This window comes from Xenopus tropicalis, chromosome 9, assembly GCF_000004195.4.
Source record: "Xenopus tropicalis strain Nigerian chromosome 9, UCB_Xtro_10.0, whole genome shotgun sequence".
Classification (NCBI taxonomy): Eukaryota; Metazoa; Chordata; class Amphibia; order Anura; family Pipidae; genus Xenopus; species Xenopus tropicalis.
This window is the reverse complement of record NC_030685.2, coordinates 85,263,127-85,278,073: the sequence shown is the minus strand read 5'-3', so window position 1 is coordinate 85,278,073 and position 14,947 is coordinate 85,263,127. Positions and strand designations below refer to the sequence as shown.

The 14,947-nt window shown below is 48.7% G+C and overlaps 2 protein-coding genes across 2 annotated transcripts in view; one reads left to right on the top strand and one right to left on the bottom strand.

Annotated features, from left to right (window-relative positions):
• LOC116407773 overlaps window positions 1–14,947 on the top strand; it is an 880,143-nt gene that overhangs the window by 320,982 nt on the left and 544,214 nt on the right. The gene's annotated exons all lie outside the window — the stretch shown is intronic.
• On the bottom strand, window positions 8,120–14,751 carry cxcr2 (C-X-C motif chemokine receptor 2). Its single transcript, XM_031893781.1, has 2 exons — window positions 14,482–14,751; window positions 8,120–10,147 (listed from the first exon to the last, which is right to left on the bottom strand). Exons 1-2 carry the CDS (start codon window positions 14,548–14,550, stop codon window positions 9,068–9,070), a joined length of 1,149 nt encoding a protein of 382 aa, XP_031749641.1. The 5' UTR covers window positions 14,551–14,751; the 3' UTR covers window positions 8,120–9,067.

The following is a 14,947-nucleotide window of genomic DNA, read 5'->3' as shown; positions in this document are numbered from 1 at the left end:
GGTATAGTAGGGAGAGATGGTGCCTATAGTAGCAGTGGGGATAATAGCATCTGGGAAGGGACTGGGGCTGTGGGATAGCAGGTATAGTAGGGAGAGATGGTGCCTATAGTAGCAGTGGGGGATAATAGCCTCTGGGAAGGGACTGGGGCTGTGGATAGCAGGTATAGTAGGGAGAGATGGTGCCTATAGTAGCAGTGGGGATAATAGCCTCTGGGAAGGGACTGGGGCTGTGGGATAGCAGGTATAGTAGGGAGAGATGGTGCCTATAGTAGCAGTGGGGGGATAATAGTCTCTGGGAAGGGACTGTGGCTGTGGGATAGCAGGTATAGTAGGGAGAGATGGTGCCTAGAGTAGCAGTGGGATAATAGCCTCTGGGAAGGGACTGGGGCTGTGGGATAGCAGGTATAGTAGGGAGAGATGGTGCCTATAGTAACAGTGGGGGATAATAGCCTCTGGGAAGGGACTGGGGCTGTGGGATAGCAGGTATAGTAGGGAGAGATGGTGCCTAGGTAGCAGTGGGATAATAGCCTCTGGGAAGGACTGGGGCTGTGGGATAGCAGGTATAGTAGGGAGAGATGGTGCCTATAGTAGCAGTGGGGGGATAATAGCCTCTGGGAAGGGACTGGGGCTGTGGGATAGCAGGTATAGTAGGGAGAGATGGTGCCTATAGTAGCAGTGGGGGGATAATAGCCTCTGGGAAGGGACTGGGGCTGTGGGATAGCAGGTATAGTAGGGAGAGATGGTGCCTATAGTAGCAGTGGGGGGATAATAGCCTCTGGGAAGGGACTGGGGCTGTGGGATAGCAGGTATAGTAGGGAGAGATGGTGCCTATAGTAGCAGTGGGGGATAATAGCCTCTGGGAAGGGACTGGGGCTGTGGGATAGCAGGTATAGTAGGGAGAGATGGTGCCTATAGTAGCAGTGGGGGGGATAATAGCCTCTGGGAAGGGACTGGGGCTGTGGGATAGCAGGTATAGTAGGGAGAGATGGTGCCTATAGTAGCAGTCGGGGGGATAATAGCCTCTGGGAAGGGACTGGGGCTGTGGGATAGCAGGTATAGTAGGGAGAGATGGTGCCTATAGTAGCAGTCGGGGGGATAATAGTCTCTGGGAAGGGACTGGGGCTGTGGGATAGCAGGTATAGTAGGGAGAGATGGTGCCTATAGTAGCAGTGGGGGGATAATAGCCTCTGGGAAGGGACTGGGGCTGTGGGATAGCAGGTATAGTAGGGAGAGATGGTGCCTATAGTAGCAGTGGGGGGATAATAGCCTCTGGGAAGGGACTGGGGCTGTGGGATAGCAGGTAATAGTAGGGAGAGATGGTGCCTATAGTAGCAGTCGGGGGGATAATAGTCTCTGGGAAGGGACTGGGGCTGTGGGATAGCAGGTATAGTGGGAGAGATGGTGCCTATAGTAGCAGTGGGATAATAGCCTCTGGGAAGGGACTGGGGCTGTGGGATAGCAGGTATAGTAGGGAGAGATGGTGCCTATAGTAGCAGTGGGATAATAGCCTCTGGGAAGGGACTGGGGCTGTGGGATAGCAGGTATAGTAGGGAGAGATGGTGCCTATAGTAGGCAGTGGGGGGGATAATAGGTCTCTCGGAAGGGACTGGGGCTGTGGGATAGCAGGTATAGTAGGGAGAGATGGTGGCCTATAGTAGTAGTGGGGGGATAATAGCCTCTGGGAAGGGACTGGGGCTGTGGGATAGCAGGTATAGTAGGAGAGATGGTGCCTATAGTAGCAGTGGGGGGATAATAGCATCTGGGAAGGGACTGGGGCTGTGGGATAGCAGGTATAGTAGGGAGAGATGGTGCCTATAGTAGCAGTGGGGGGATAATAGCCTCTGGAAAGGGACTGGGGCTGTGGGATAGCAGGTATAGTAGGGAGAGATGGTGCCTATAGTAGCAGTGGGATAATAGCCTCTGGGAAGGGACTGGGGCTGTGGGATAGCAGGTATAGTAGGGAGAGATGGTGCCTATAGTAGCAGTGGGGGATAATAGTCTCTGGGAAGGGACTGGGGCTGTGGGATAGCAGGTATAGTAGGGAGAGATGGTGCCTATAGTAGCAGTGGGGATAATAGCCTCTGGGAAGGGACTGGGGCTGTGGGATAGCAGGTATAGTAGGGAGAGATGGTGCCTATAGTAGCAGTGGGATAATAGCCTCTGGGAAGGGACTGGGGCTGTGGGATAGCAGGTATAGTAGAGAGAGATGGTGCCTATAGTAGCAGTGGGGGGATAATAGCCTCTGGGAAGGGACTGGGGCTGTGGGATAGCAGGTATAGTAGGGAGAGATGGTGCCTATAGTAGCAGTGGGGGGATAATAGCCTCTGGGAAGGGACTGGGGCTGTGGGATAGCAGGTATAGTAGGGAGAGATGGTGCCTATAGTAGCAGTGGGATAATAGCCTCTGGGAAGGGACTGGGGCTGTAGAATTGGGACCTACAGTCCTTTCCAAGATATCATTTTAATATTGATTTTTGGAGAAAATTAGAAGATTTTTTTCTTATAAAATTGAAGCACATTTCCAACTGTCTCAGATTTATGCTTAAGGTTTATACTAAGGTTAAGCCATTACAGATATATATGCTGAATAACACACAGAACAATCACACTTGTACCTTACTATGTCTCTATGAGTGAGAAGTGATGAAGTGAAACCTTTCTGCCTACAATAAAGCTCCATTTATAACCCAGCGAGGGGCCGGTGAGCGCGGGGCCCATTCCCATACGGAGCTCATTGCACTCCCTGTGTTTCCAGACAACAATGAGGGTTTATTTCTCGGGAAGAAGTTATTGCCCCCCCTGGGTATCGGCCGTACATAGTTGTGTGTCTGGTTTTTATCCCACAGGTGGGAAATGACTTCCCTGTAACACAGCTGCATTCTGGGATAATGGGGCGATGCCCTAGTGCCTCTCTGTCTGCTCTTCCCCAGGGTCTTGTACTGCGGAATCTGCAGGTGTTTAGAGAAACAAATCCCCCATCTTCTCATTGCTTTATACAGAGCCTTTAGGGGGAATTAATAGGGGCAGCTGTCCATAACCCCACACAGAGTGACTCTCCAGAGTAAGTATTGTTTCAAAGATATTGGAGTTATAATAGGGAGACAGTAGGGCAAGATGGAGACAGTAGGGCAAGATGGAGACAGTAAGGCAAGATGGAGACAGTAGGGCAAGATGGAGACAGTAGGGCAAGATGGAGACAGTAGGACAAGATGGAGATAGTAGGGCAAGATGGAGACAGTAGAAGAAGATGGAGACAGTAGGGCAAGATGGAGACAGTAGGGCAAGATGGAGACAGTAGGGCAAGATGGAGACAGTAGGGCAAGATGGAGACAGTAGGACAAAATGAAGACAGTAGGGCAAGATGGAGACAGTAGGACAAGATGGAGACAGTAGGGCAAGATGGAGACAGTAGGGCAAGATGGAGACAGTAGGGCAAGATGGAGACAGTAGGGCAAGATGGAGACAGTAGGGCAAGATGGAGACAGTAGGGCAAGATGGAGACAGTAGGACAAGATGGAGACAGTAGGGCAAGATGGAGACAGTAGGGCAAGATGGAGACAGTAGGGCAAGATGGAGACAGTAGGGCAAGATGGAGACAGTAGGGCAAGATAGAGACAGTAGGGCAAGATGGAGACAGTAGGACAAGATGGAGATAGTAGGGCAAGATGGAGACAGTAGAAGAAGATGGAGACAGTAGGGCAAGATGGAGACAGTAGGACAAGATGGAGACAGTAGGGCAAGATGGAGACAGTAAAACAAGATGGAGACAGTAGGGCAAGATGGAGACAGTAGTGCAAGATGGAGACAGTAGGGCAAGATGGAGACAGTAGGACAAGATGGAGAGAGTAGGGCAAGATGGAGACAGTAGGGCAAGATAGAGACAGTAGGGCAAGATGGAGACAGTAGGACAAAATGGAGACAGTAGGACAAGATGGAGACAGTAGGGCAAGATGGAGACAGTAGGGCAAGATGGAGACAGTAGGACAAGATGGAGATAGTAGGGCAAGATGGAGACAGTAGAAGAAGATGGAGACAGTAGGGCAGATGGAGACAGTAGGGCAAGATGGAGACAGTAGGGCAAGATGGAGACAGTAGGGCAAGATGGAGACAGTAGGGCAAGATGGAGACAGTAGGACAAAATGGAGACAGTAGGGCAAAGATGGAGACAGTAGGACAAGATGGAGACAGTAGGGGCAAGATGGAGACAGTAGGGCAAGATGGAGACAGTAGGACAAGATGGAGACAGTAGGACAAGATGGAGACAGTAGGGCAAGATGGAGACAGTAGGGCAAGATGGAGACAGTAGGGCAAGATGGAGACAGTAGGGCAAGATGGAGACAGTAGGACAAGATGGAGACAGTAGTACAAGATGGAGACAGTAGGGCAAGATGGAGACAGTAGGACAAGATGGAGATAGTAGGGCAAGATGGAGACAGTAGAAGAAGATGGAGACAGTAGGGCAAGATGGAGACAGTAGGACAAGATGGAGACAGTAGGGCAAGATGGAGACAGTAGGGCAAGATGGAGACAGTAGGGCAAGATGGAGACAGTAGGGCAAGATGGAGACAGTAGGGCAAGATAGAGACAGTAGGGCAAGATGGAGACAGTAGGACAAGATGGAGATAGTAGGCAAGATGGAGACAGTAGAAGAAGATGGAGACAGTAGGGCAAGATGGAGACAGTAGGGCAAGATGGAGACAGTAGGGCAAGATGGAGACAGTAGAACAAGATGAGACAGTAGGGCAAGATGGAGACAGTAGTACAAGATGGAGACAGTAGGGCAAGATGGAGACAGTAGGACAAGATGGAGAGAGTAGGGCAAGATGGAGACAGTAGGGCAAGATAGAGACAGTAGGGCAAGATGGAGACCAGTAGGACAAATGGAGACAGTAGGACAAGATGGAGTAGGGCAAGATGAGACAGTAGAAGAAGATGGAGACAGTAGGGCAAGATGGAGACAGTAGGGCAAGATGGAGACAGTAGGGCAAGATGGAGACAGTAGGGCAAGATGGAGACAGTAGGACAAAATGGAGACAGTAGGGCAAGATGGAGACAGTAGGACAAGATGGAGACAGTAGGGCAAGATGGAGACAGTAGGGCAAGATGGAGACAGTAGGGCAAGATGGGGACAGTAGGACAAGATGGAGACAGTAGGGCAAGATGGGGACAGTAGGACAAGATGGAGACAGTAGGGCAAGATGGAGACAGTAGGGCAAGATGGGGACAGTAAATGTGACCTTCCCCATACAATCCACTTGCACAAAGTGTGTGCACATAATAAAGGGTTAATACTTGGTCTGTTTGCTAAAGGTGAAGTAATTCATTTCCCAACACAGATTGCAAGATGCATCCTTTATTCTTTGCAACTATGATTTCAGCTCTCTTGTGATTTTACTGGAAGTGTGTGTGTTAGTGTACGTGCCATTGTGTCAGTGTGTGTTAGTGTGTTTGTGTGTATACATTGCTGTCATCACAGCTGGTTCCTGAGTCAGTGGGTCAGGCTGTGTGGGACTGCTTGGAACAGCTGAACACATACATTTCAATGGGGTGTTAGTGCTTAGAGGAGTCCAGCAGAAGTACTGAGCGCTAACACCCATCTGTATCTTAGTTTCCCACTGCAAAGCAGGATTAAAGCTTCAGATGATACTTTCTGTACTGAACCAATTTGTTCGTTAGGTATTTTTCTGGCCAATGCTGCTCACCATTACGCCAGGATTACGTTCCAGTAATACGTCCCTTCACTGTAAGTTCAGATATATAAATGTGTGTCTATTGAAATGCAGTGAGCCCTAATGAGCAGCAACATTATCAGTTCATGACAATAACACTGCAAAAACTGCTGATATCTTGAAAACTAGAAAATACATAAAAAGGGAGCGGATAACATCCCTAAAATTGACTCTTTAGCACCCCCTAGTGCTCCCAGACAGGCACCCCAAGCTTTATTATCAACATAATATTACACTATTTCCAAACTGTATATTGGGTTGGGTTGCTTAGAATAACATGTACTTTCATTATGCACCCCCCCCCCAATATACTGCCTACATACACATTTACACATTACATACACATTACATACACATTACATACACATTACATACACATTACATACACATTACATACACATTACATTACACGGATGTGACTCTTTTTAGTGGGTCAGGAAAACCCCATTTTATTCAGCAAGAGAAGTTTTTGACAGGAAGGAAGTAAATATAAAAGAAGTACAAGCTGAGATGGAGGAAGTCCATCGTAACAGGAAGTAAGAACATGAACTTCATTTCTACTCAAAGGTTTCTCCGTCTTGGAATTCTACATAACTATATCTCAGCTGGTTCAGCCATTCTCAGAAGGGGGTAGATGAGGCCAGTGTTGGACTGGCCCACCAGGATACCAGGAAAACTCCCGGTGGGCCCAGGGGTAAGGGAATGGCGGATAGGGAATGGAGGGGAGAGGATGTAGGAAGGGCATGGAGGTTGGGGATAGAGGTGAGAGGAGGTTGAATGCTTGTGGAGAGGAATGGAAGGGCCAGAGAAGAGGTGGAGAGAGCACTGAGATCAGGGATAGAATGGAGCGAAGAGGGAGTGGTGATCAGAGGAAGGAAAGTGTAGAGGGTATGGAGATCCCACATGCAGTTGATTGGAAGTAGAAAGGGTGTGGAGATCAGAGGAGGTGGATAGGGAATGGAGGGGAGAGGATGTAGCAATAGCATGGAGGTTGGGGACAGAGGGGAGAGGAGGTTGATTGATCATGGAGAGGAATGAAAGGGCCAGAGAAGAGGTGGAGAGTGTTCTAAGATCAGGGATAGAGTGGAGCGAAGATGGTGTGGTGATCAGAGGAAGAAGCAATAAAGATTTGAAGAAATCATGGAGATTGCGATGTAAAGGACAGGAGTGGGTGTAGATGAGCAGAGTGGCTGCTGGGAGGTGGAGAGGATGTGAAGGCCAGAGAAAGTAGCAGAGAGGGTAGAAAAGGCATGAAGGTAAGAACATGGGGTGGGGAGGAGGTGGAGAGGGCACAGAGAATAAGGAAGGGTTGGAGAGGAGACACAGAGGGAATGAAGCTGGGGAAGAAGGTAGAAAAGTCATGGAGTTTTAGAAAGGAGCAGGGACATGTGAGATAGGGAGGGGATAGGGAAGGGATAGGAAGGGGATAGGGAGGGGATAGGGAGGAGATAGGGAGGAGATAGGGAGGGGATAGGGAGGAGATAGGGAGGGGATAGGGAGGGGATAGGGAGGGGATAGGGAGGGGATAGGGAGGAGATAGGGAGGGGATAGGGAGGAGATAGGGAGGAGATAGGGAGGGGATAGGGAGGAGATAGGGAGGGGATAATGGAGGGATTAGGGAGGAGAAGGGAGGGGATAGGGAGGAGATAGGGAGGGGATAGGGAGGGGAATTAGGGAGGGGATAGGGAGGGATTAGGGAGGGGATAGGGAGGAGATAGGGAGGGATTAGGGAGGAGATAGGAAGGGGATAGGGAGGGGATAGGAAGGGGATAGGGAGGAGATAGGGAGGGGATTAGGGAGGAGATAGGAAGGGGATAGGGAGGGGATAGGAAGGGGATAGGGAGGGAGATAGGGAGGGGATAGGGAGGGAGGGATAGGGAGGAGATAGGGAGGGGATAGAGAGGGAGAAGGGAGGGGATAGGGAGGAGATAGGGAGGGGATAGGGAGGGGAATAGGGAGGAGAAAGGGAGGGGATAGAGAGGAGATAGGGAGGAGGGATAGGGAGGAGGTAGGGAGGGATAGGGAGGGGATAGGGGAGGAGATAGGGGGAATAGGGAGGAGATAGGGAGGGGATAGGGAGGAGATAGGGAGGAGATAGATAGGGAGGAGATAGGGAGGGGATAGGGAGGGGATAGGGAGGGGATAGGGAGGAGATAGGGAGGAGATAGGGAGGGGATAGGGAGGAGATAGATAGGGAGGAGATAGGGAGGGGATAGGGAGGAGATAGGAAGGGGATAGGGAGGGGGTAGAGAGGGGATAGGAAGGGGATAGGGAGGAGATAGGGAGGGGATAGATAGGGAGGGGATAGGAAGGGGATAGGGAGGGGGTAGGGGTAGGGAGGGGATAGGGAGGAGATAGATAGGGAGGTGATAGGAAGGGGATAGGGAGGGGGTAGGGAGGGGGTAGGGAGGGGATAGGGAGGAGATAGGGAGGGTATAGAATGGGAGAGGTAGAGAGGGCAATAAGGGCTGGGAAGGAGTGGGAAGAGATGCAGAGGAAAATATTTTCTTGAGGTGTAAGACAAAGAGAAAGGATCTTGGCTCAGTACATATCATACACCAATAGGAATACACTCTGTATTTAAACCTTAACATAATCCTATTGGTGCGTGACATGTCCTGGGAGGAGTCACTGCCTTCCTTGACTAAGTCCTTTACAAAGATTTTCATTATATTGTTACATTTGTGTAACATTACGGCCTATACTCTCCCTTATTGTATACCTTGTATTGCTCTGTATACTATATACCTGCCAACCCCAAATTTCTCCCAAATCTTCTTATCCTGCTTTGTATGGTTTCTACGCGCTTCCTGACCCCATCACTGCTCGCAGAATTATTATATTACATTGCTTCAGGGCACCCCAGTGCAAGGGTTAAACTTCTCCCTATATCTGCCATTGTAAAGGAGAACTCTGGCTGGAAATACTGTATTTTCTATGCTAAACTTACTGTACAAGCCCAGTGGTGACCCGGCCGTATAATACCAATGATCCAGACCTTCAGATTCCATCCCCCCAGCTGCTCTTTGTCTTCTGATCTTGTTAGGCCATCTTTTGTGTGTCATTGGCACTGCACATGCTCAGTGGGCTCTGGGCTGCTGCTGAGAATCTAAGCTTAGGGGGTGTGGGAGATCATCAGAACATTATCAGAATGCATCATAGATACTGAAGCTGGACGGCTGAGGTCTGGCAAAGCCTGATTGTAAAGCAGATATGGAATCAGCTCTAGAACTACTAACCCAGTCTTAGAACTAGCACCGAAGGAAGTTCTTCCCTGTCCAATTCAATGTTTGAGTCAATATCAAGTCTTATGTGGCCAGAAGCAGCCAAAGAAGCTGGTTAGAGGGTGGTGGACGTGTTCCCAGAGGTGGAGCCATAGGAGGACCCACTGGCATAACGGGCCAGAAAAGATTTGCTAATGATGCCCTTGCTGGCCAAGATTCTCAGGAAACTGTTCCGGAACTTTTGCCCGATGAAGGCGTAAAGAATGGGGTTGATGCAGCTGTGCACGTAGCCAAAAATTTCCGTCACCGAGATGGCAGCGTCTAAATGTTCCCGCATCTTGCAGGTCTCGTTGATAAAGCGCGTCCTCATCAGGGAATCTACGATAACGGTGAGGTTGTAGGGCAACCAGCAGATCAGGAAGGCCAGAACCACGGCCAAGATGACCTTCATTGCTCTGTGCTTCTGGCTGCTCTTGGTCTGGTAGAGGGTTTTGATGGTAAATCCATAGCAGAAGAGCATGATCAGCAATGGTATGAAGAACCCAACCAAATGCCTCCCTATCCTCAAGATGATCATCCAGTCTTCTGTATTTTCATTCCCGATGCTGTCATGGCAGACATCTACCCCTCGAGGACTCTTGAACACGGTACGGAACAACAGAGTCGGAAGCGATATGGCAAGGGAAAAAATCCAAATGCCCAGACAGATGAACTTGACCCAGTGCCGCTTCTGCGTAACGGCCTCAGTGGCATGGACAATGGCCAGGTATCGGTCAATGCTAATGCAGGCCAGGAGAAGGATCCCGCTGTAGAAGTTGACTTCCTGCAACACCGACACGGCTTTACACATAAACACCCCAAACACCCACTGGCTGGCCTTATACGCTGCCCAAAAGGGCAAGGTGGTGGCAAACAGGAGGTCGGCGATGGCCAAGTGGAGAAGGTAGACATCAGTAGACGATCTCTTCAGCTTGTTGTAGTAGATGACCAGGACCACAAGGCTGTTGCCCACCACATTGAGGAAGAAAACAAGGGCGTACACTACTACCACAAAGTATTTGTTGATAACCCATGTGCTTTTACATGGGGAGGATAAAACTGTCGGAAATTCTGTTGTGTCGCTGTAGTTAAACTCGAAGTCGTCAAAGATAGATCCATCAACTTTGTAGGACATGTTCATTTCTTGGTTTGCAACCTAAGGGAAATACAAATTGAAGGAGGTGATTAGGACTAAAATTAGCAGATGGAATGTTCTGGGCACACAATAAGATGTACCCCCATACTGTACTGTCTAAGGGAAACACTATGGCACCCCCTACCCATATGTATAAATACAAATATACAGAGAGGGAATGTTCTGGGCACACAATAAGCTGTACCCCCATACTGTACTGTCTAAGGGAAACACTATGGCACCCCCTACCCATATGTATAAATACAAATATACAGAGAGGGAATGTTCTGGGCACACAATAAGCTGTACCCCCATACTGTACTGTCTAAGGGAAACACTATGGCACCTCCTACCCATATGTATAAATACAAATATACAGAGAAGGAATGTTCTGGGCACACAATAAGCTGTACCCCCATACTGTACTGTCTAAGGGAAACACTATGGCACCCCCTACCCATATGTATAAATACAAATATACAGAGAGGGAATGTTCTGGGCACACAATAAGCTGTACCCCCATACTGTACTGTCTAAGGGAAACACTATGGCACCTCCTACCCATATGTATAAATACAAATATACAGAGAAGGAATGTTCTGGGCACACAATAAGCTGTACCCCCATACTGTACTGTCTAAGGGAAACACTATGGCACCTCCTACCCATATGTATAAATACAAATATACAGAGAAGGAATGTTCTGGGCACACAATAAGCTGTACCCCCATACTGTACTGTCTAAGGGAAACACTATGGCACCCCCTACCCATATGTATAAATCCAAATATACAGAGAAGGAATGTTCTGGGCACACAATAAGCTGTACCCCCATACTGTACTGTCTAAGGGAAACACTATGGCACCTCCTACCCATATGTATAAATACAAATATACAGAGAAGGAATGTTCTGGGCACACAATAAGCTGTACCCCCATACTGTACTGTCTAAGGGAAACACTATGGCACCTCCTACCCATATGTATAAATACAAATATACAGGGAAGGAATGTTCTGGGCACACAATAAGCTGTACCCCCATACTGTACTGTCTAAGGGAAACACTATGGCACCTCCTACCCATATGTATAAATCCAAATATACAGAGAAGGAATGTTCTGGGCACACAATAAGCTGTACCCCCATACTGTACTGTCTAAGGGAAACTGAGAGTTTATAGAATATTGCTTACTTCTACATTTTGGGAAAGGAATATTCTATGTACTCATTGACCACAATATTACCACAGTTCCAGAGAGGAAATTCAGGAGATTAGAATTAGATAAATAGTCAGTGAAGCCTACGGGCACGTGCCATTCTGTAGCGAGAATCCCTATTTATAGAACTGTATTTATGAGTTGGGGCTACCATACTACCTATTACTATTCATAGTCATTCAGAGACTCCAATTGAAAATAAAATAATGTATGAAAACTCTATAAAAATCGTTATCTCTATTTGTCTCTGTGTGTCCCTTGTTATTCTCTGCATTGTTGGTTCTCAGGAGTCGTATCCAGCAGTGCAGAAACACACAGTGGCAATGGACAGGTTACAAATGTAACTCACTCAGTGGCCAGCAGCGCCACCTAGTGGAGGATGATGATCATTTCTGTTATGAGAAACCAGTGTCCAATGAAGAGGCTCTCAGGTACTGGGACTGTTTGCCGTGGTTCAGCCCAGTTAGGTCCATGATGATCTAACAATGTCCCTAATAGCCAATCACAGCCCTTATTTAGCTCCTCCATGAACTTTTATGGTGCTTGTGTTGCTCCCCAAGTCTTTTTACATTTTTTACTGTGGCTCAAGAGTAAGAGTTTGGGGACCCCTGGTTTTACATAGTTACATAGTTACATAGGGTTGAAAAAAGACCTGTGTCCATCAAGTTCAACCCATCCAAGTAAACCCAGCACACCTAACCCACACCTACCAATCTATACACTCACATACATAAACTATAAATACAACCACTAGTACTAACTGTAGGTATTAGTATCACAATAGCCTTGGATATTCTGATTGATCAAGAACTCATCCAGGCCCCTCTTAAAGGTTTAACCCATTAATATCAGGTTTGAAGTTTACATCATCTTTTCTTCTGTAGAGAAATATCTCATATAATAAGACCCAGTTGCAGTTGGTCCTCCTATAGCCACGCCTACAATCAAGGGGTGTGCGGCGGGGGCCCCTGCGGGAAGGGGGGTTAGGGGTGCACAGCGGGGGCCCCTGCGGGAAGGGGGGTTAGGGGTGCACAGCGGGGGCCCCTGCGGGAAGGGGGGTTAGGGGTGCACAGCGGGGGCCCCTGCGGGAAGGGGGGTTAGGGGTGCACAGCGGGGGCCCCTGCGGGAAGGGGGGTTAGGGGTGCACAGCGGGGGCCCCTGCGGGAAGGGGGGTTAGGGGTGCACAGCGGGGGCCCCTGCGGGAAGGGGGGTTAGGGGTGCACAGCGGGAAGGGGGGTTAGGGGTGCGCAGTGGAGGCCCCTGTGGAAAGGGGGGTTAGGGGTGCGCAGTGGAGGCTCCTGTGGGAAGGGGGGTTAGGGGTGCGCAGTGGAGGCTCCTGTGGGAAGGGGGGTTAGGGGTGCGCAGTGGAGGCTCCTGTGGGAAGGGGGGTTAGGGGTGCGCAGCGGGGGCCCCTGTGGGAAGGGGGGGTTAGGGGTGCGTGGCCCCTGCAGGGGACGCGTACATTGGGGGATGCGGGGCCCCCAGGGCAGGAGCCCCGGTGGGCCCTGCACCCCCAGTCCAACCCTGCCCACAATGTATGTAATTATATAATCATTTTATGCAGGGATGTGCAAAGTGCTTAAACTACAACACCCAGCATCCCCTGATGCTCTGTGTGCTGATCTTTCCAAACAAGCCCCCCTTATTCACCCCCCAGCAGTTCTGCGGAGAACAGACAGGATAGGGCAGGTATTGCTCTACGTGGGGCCTGGGGTTGCACAAGGCATGTCCGGCCTCTGTGGTGTAACCGTGTTGCAAAACACAGTGGGTTCTGTTTCCCTGGAGACGCTTGTGACATCCATGTCTCTGTACGGGGATCAGGTTTGATCATATTTGTATGTTGTAATGGAGACCGAGCTCTCAAAAGTGATTGGCCAGGATTTTACCCTATTACATTAACTGGAGCTTTTCTTGGACTCACAAATGGGACTGTGGGCAGGGCAAAACGATGGCACAAAGGGATTCCCCTGTACTAAGCACAATTCAGCAGGAACAGTCCCCTAAGTTTGCTCATTGCCTGTACAGAGAGATACCATAAAACTATGGCACATAGGGATTCCCCTGTACTAAGCACAATTCAGCAGGAACAGCCTCCTAAGTTTGCTCATAGCCTGTACAGAGAGATACCATAAAACTATGGCACATAGGGATTCCCCTGTACTAAGCACAATTCAGCAGGAACAGTCCCCTAAGTTTGCTCATAGCCTGTACAGAGAGATACCATAAAACTATGGCACATAGGGATTCCCCTGTACTAAGCACAATTCAGCAGGAACAGCCCCCTAAGTTTGCTCATAGCCTGTACAGAGAGATACCATAAAACTATGGCACATAGGGATTCCTCTGTACTAAGCACAATTCAGCAGGAACAGCCCCCTAAGTTTGCCCATAGCCTGTACAGAGAGATACCATAAAACTAAGGCAAATAGGGATTCCCCTGTACTAAGCACAATTCAGCAGGAACAGCCTCCTAAGTTTGCTCATAGCCTGTACAGAGAGATACCATAAAACTATGGCAGCATAGGGATTCCCCTGTACTAATTACAATTCAGTAGGAACAGCCCCCTAAGTTTGCTCATAGCCTGTACAGAGAGATACCATAAAACTATGGCACATAGGGATTCCCCTGTACTAAGCACAATTCAGCAGGAACAGCCCCCTAAGTTTGCTCATAGCCTGTACAGAGAGATACCATAAAAATGTTCCCCTGTATTAAGACAGGTAAAAGCAGTATTAATCTGTCCCCAACCCCAACCTTAGGGCGCAGACACACAGAGCTACTTGTCACGGCTACTAAACCCCAGAAAATCCCCTGCCATAGACAATAATGAGAATTGGCTCTGCTAAACACACGTAGAGACAATTATTAGTTTATGATCAACATTGTCTGTTTTTTATAGCCATGACAAGTAGCTGCTACTAAGTAGCTCAGTGTGTCTTCACCCTTGGACTTCACAGAGCAATGGGGCAATTCAGAGAGTAAATGAAATAAATGCCCATACAAAAATTTTTTAACCCCCTCAACCCATGATCCACCAGAAGGTCAGTTTGGGTGAGGCTTGGGGTGAGTAACATTATATATAATTAAATATATATATATAACATTCTATATGATCTTTTCCCTACATAACACTTACCTGCCGTTGCTGCTCTTGTTCCTGTTGTGATGCTCCCGGCTCTGTGCCCAACACTAACGAGCAGCCCATTAACTGCCAGAAAGGGGAAATGTGACTTTCACAATCTGATTCAGGAGCCAATGGCTTCTGGGGGAAGTAAAGGATCAATTTGAACAGACATGTCCAACATGTACCCCACACACAGTAAAACTACACCTCCCACCATCGTTTGCTACATCCTGTGCATGTTTCTTTTTTTAGTTACCCTTTAATTTATTTACCAGTCCTGCCCTGCTTTATGGCTGAGATTCTAGCTATCTGTATAACAGAGCATTCTGTCACAGTGGCACAGATCCTATCTGATCCCCCCATTGTAAGCAGCAGTCCTGCCCTGCTTTATGGCTGAGATTCTAGCTATCTGTATAACAGAGCATTCTGTCACAGTGGCACAGATCCTATCTGATCCCCCCCATTGTAAGCAGCAGTC

Bases quoted from the DNA above. Each gene is read 5' to 3' on its own strand.
- cxcr2 (XM_031893781.1), bottom strand. From the start codon at position 14,550: ATGGGCTGCTCGTTAGTGTTGGGCACAGAGCCGGGAGCATCACAACAG. The intron at 10,148-14,481 runs GTAAGTGTTATG...TATTTCCCTTAG, and splicing joins AACAAGAGCAGCAACGGCAG to GTTGCAAACCAAGAAATGAA.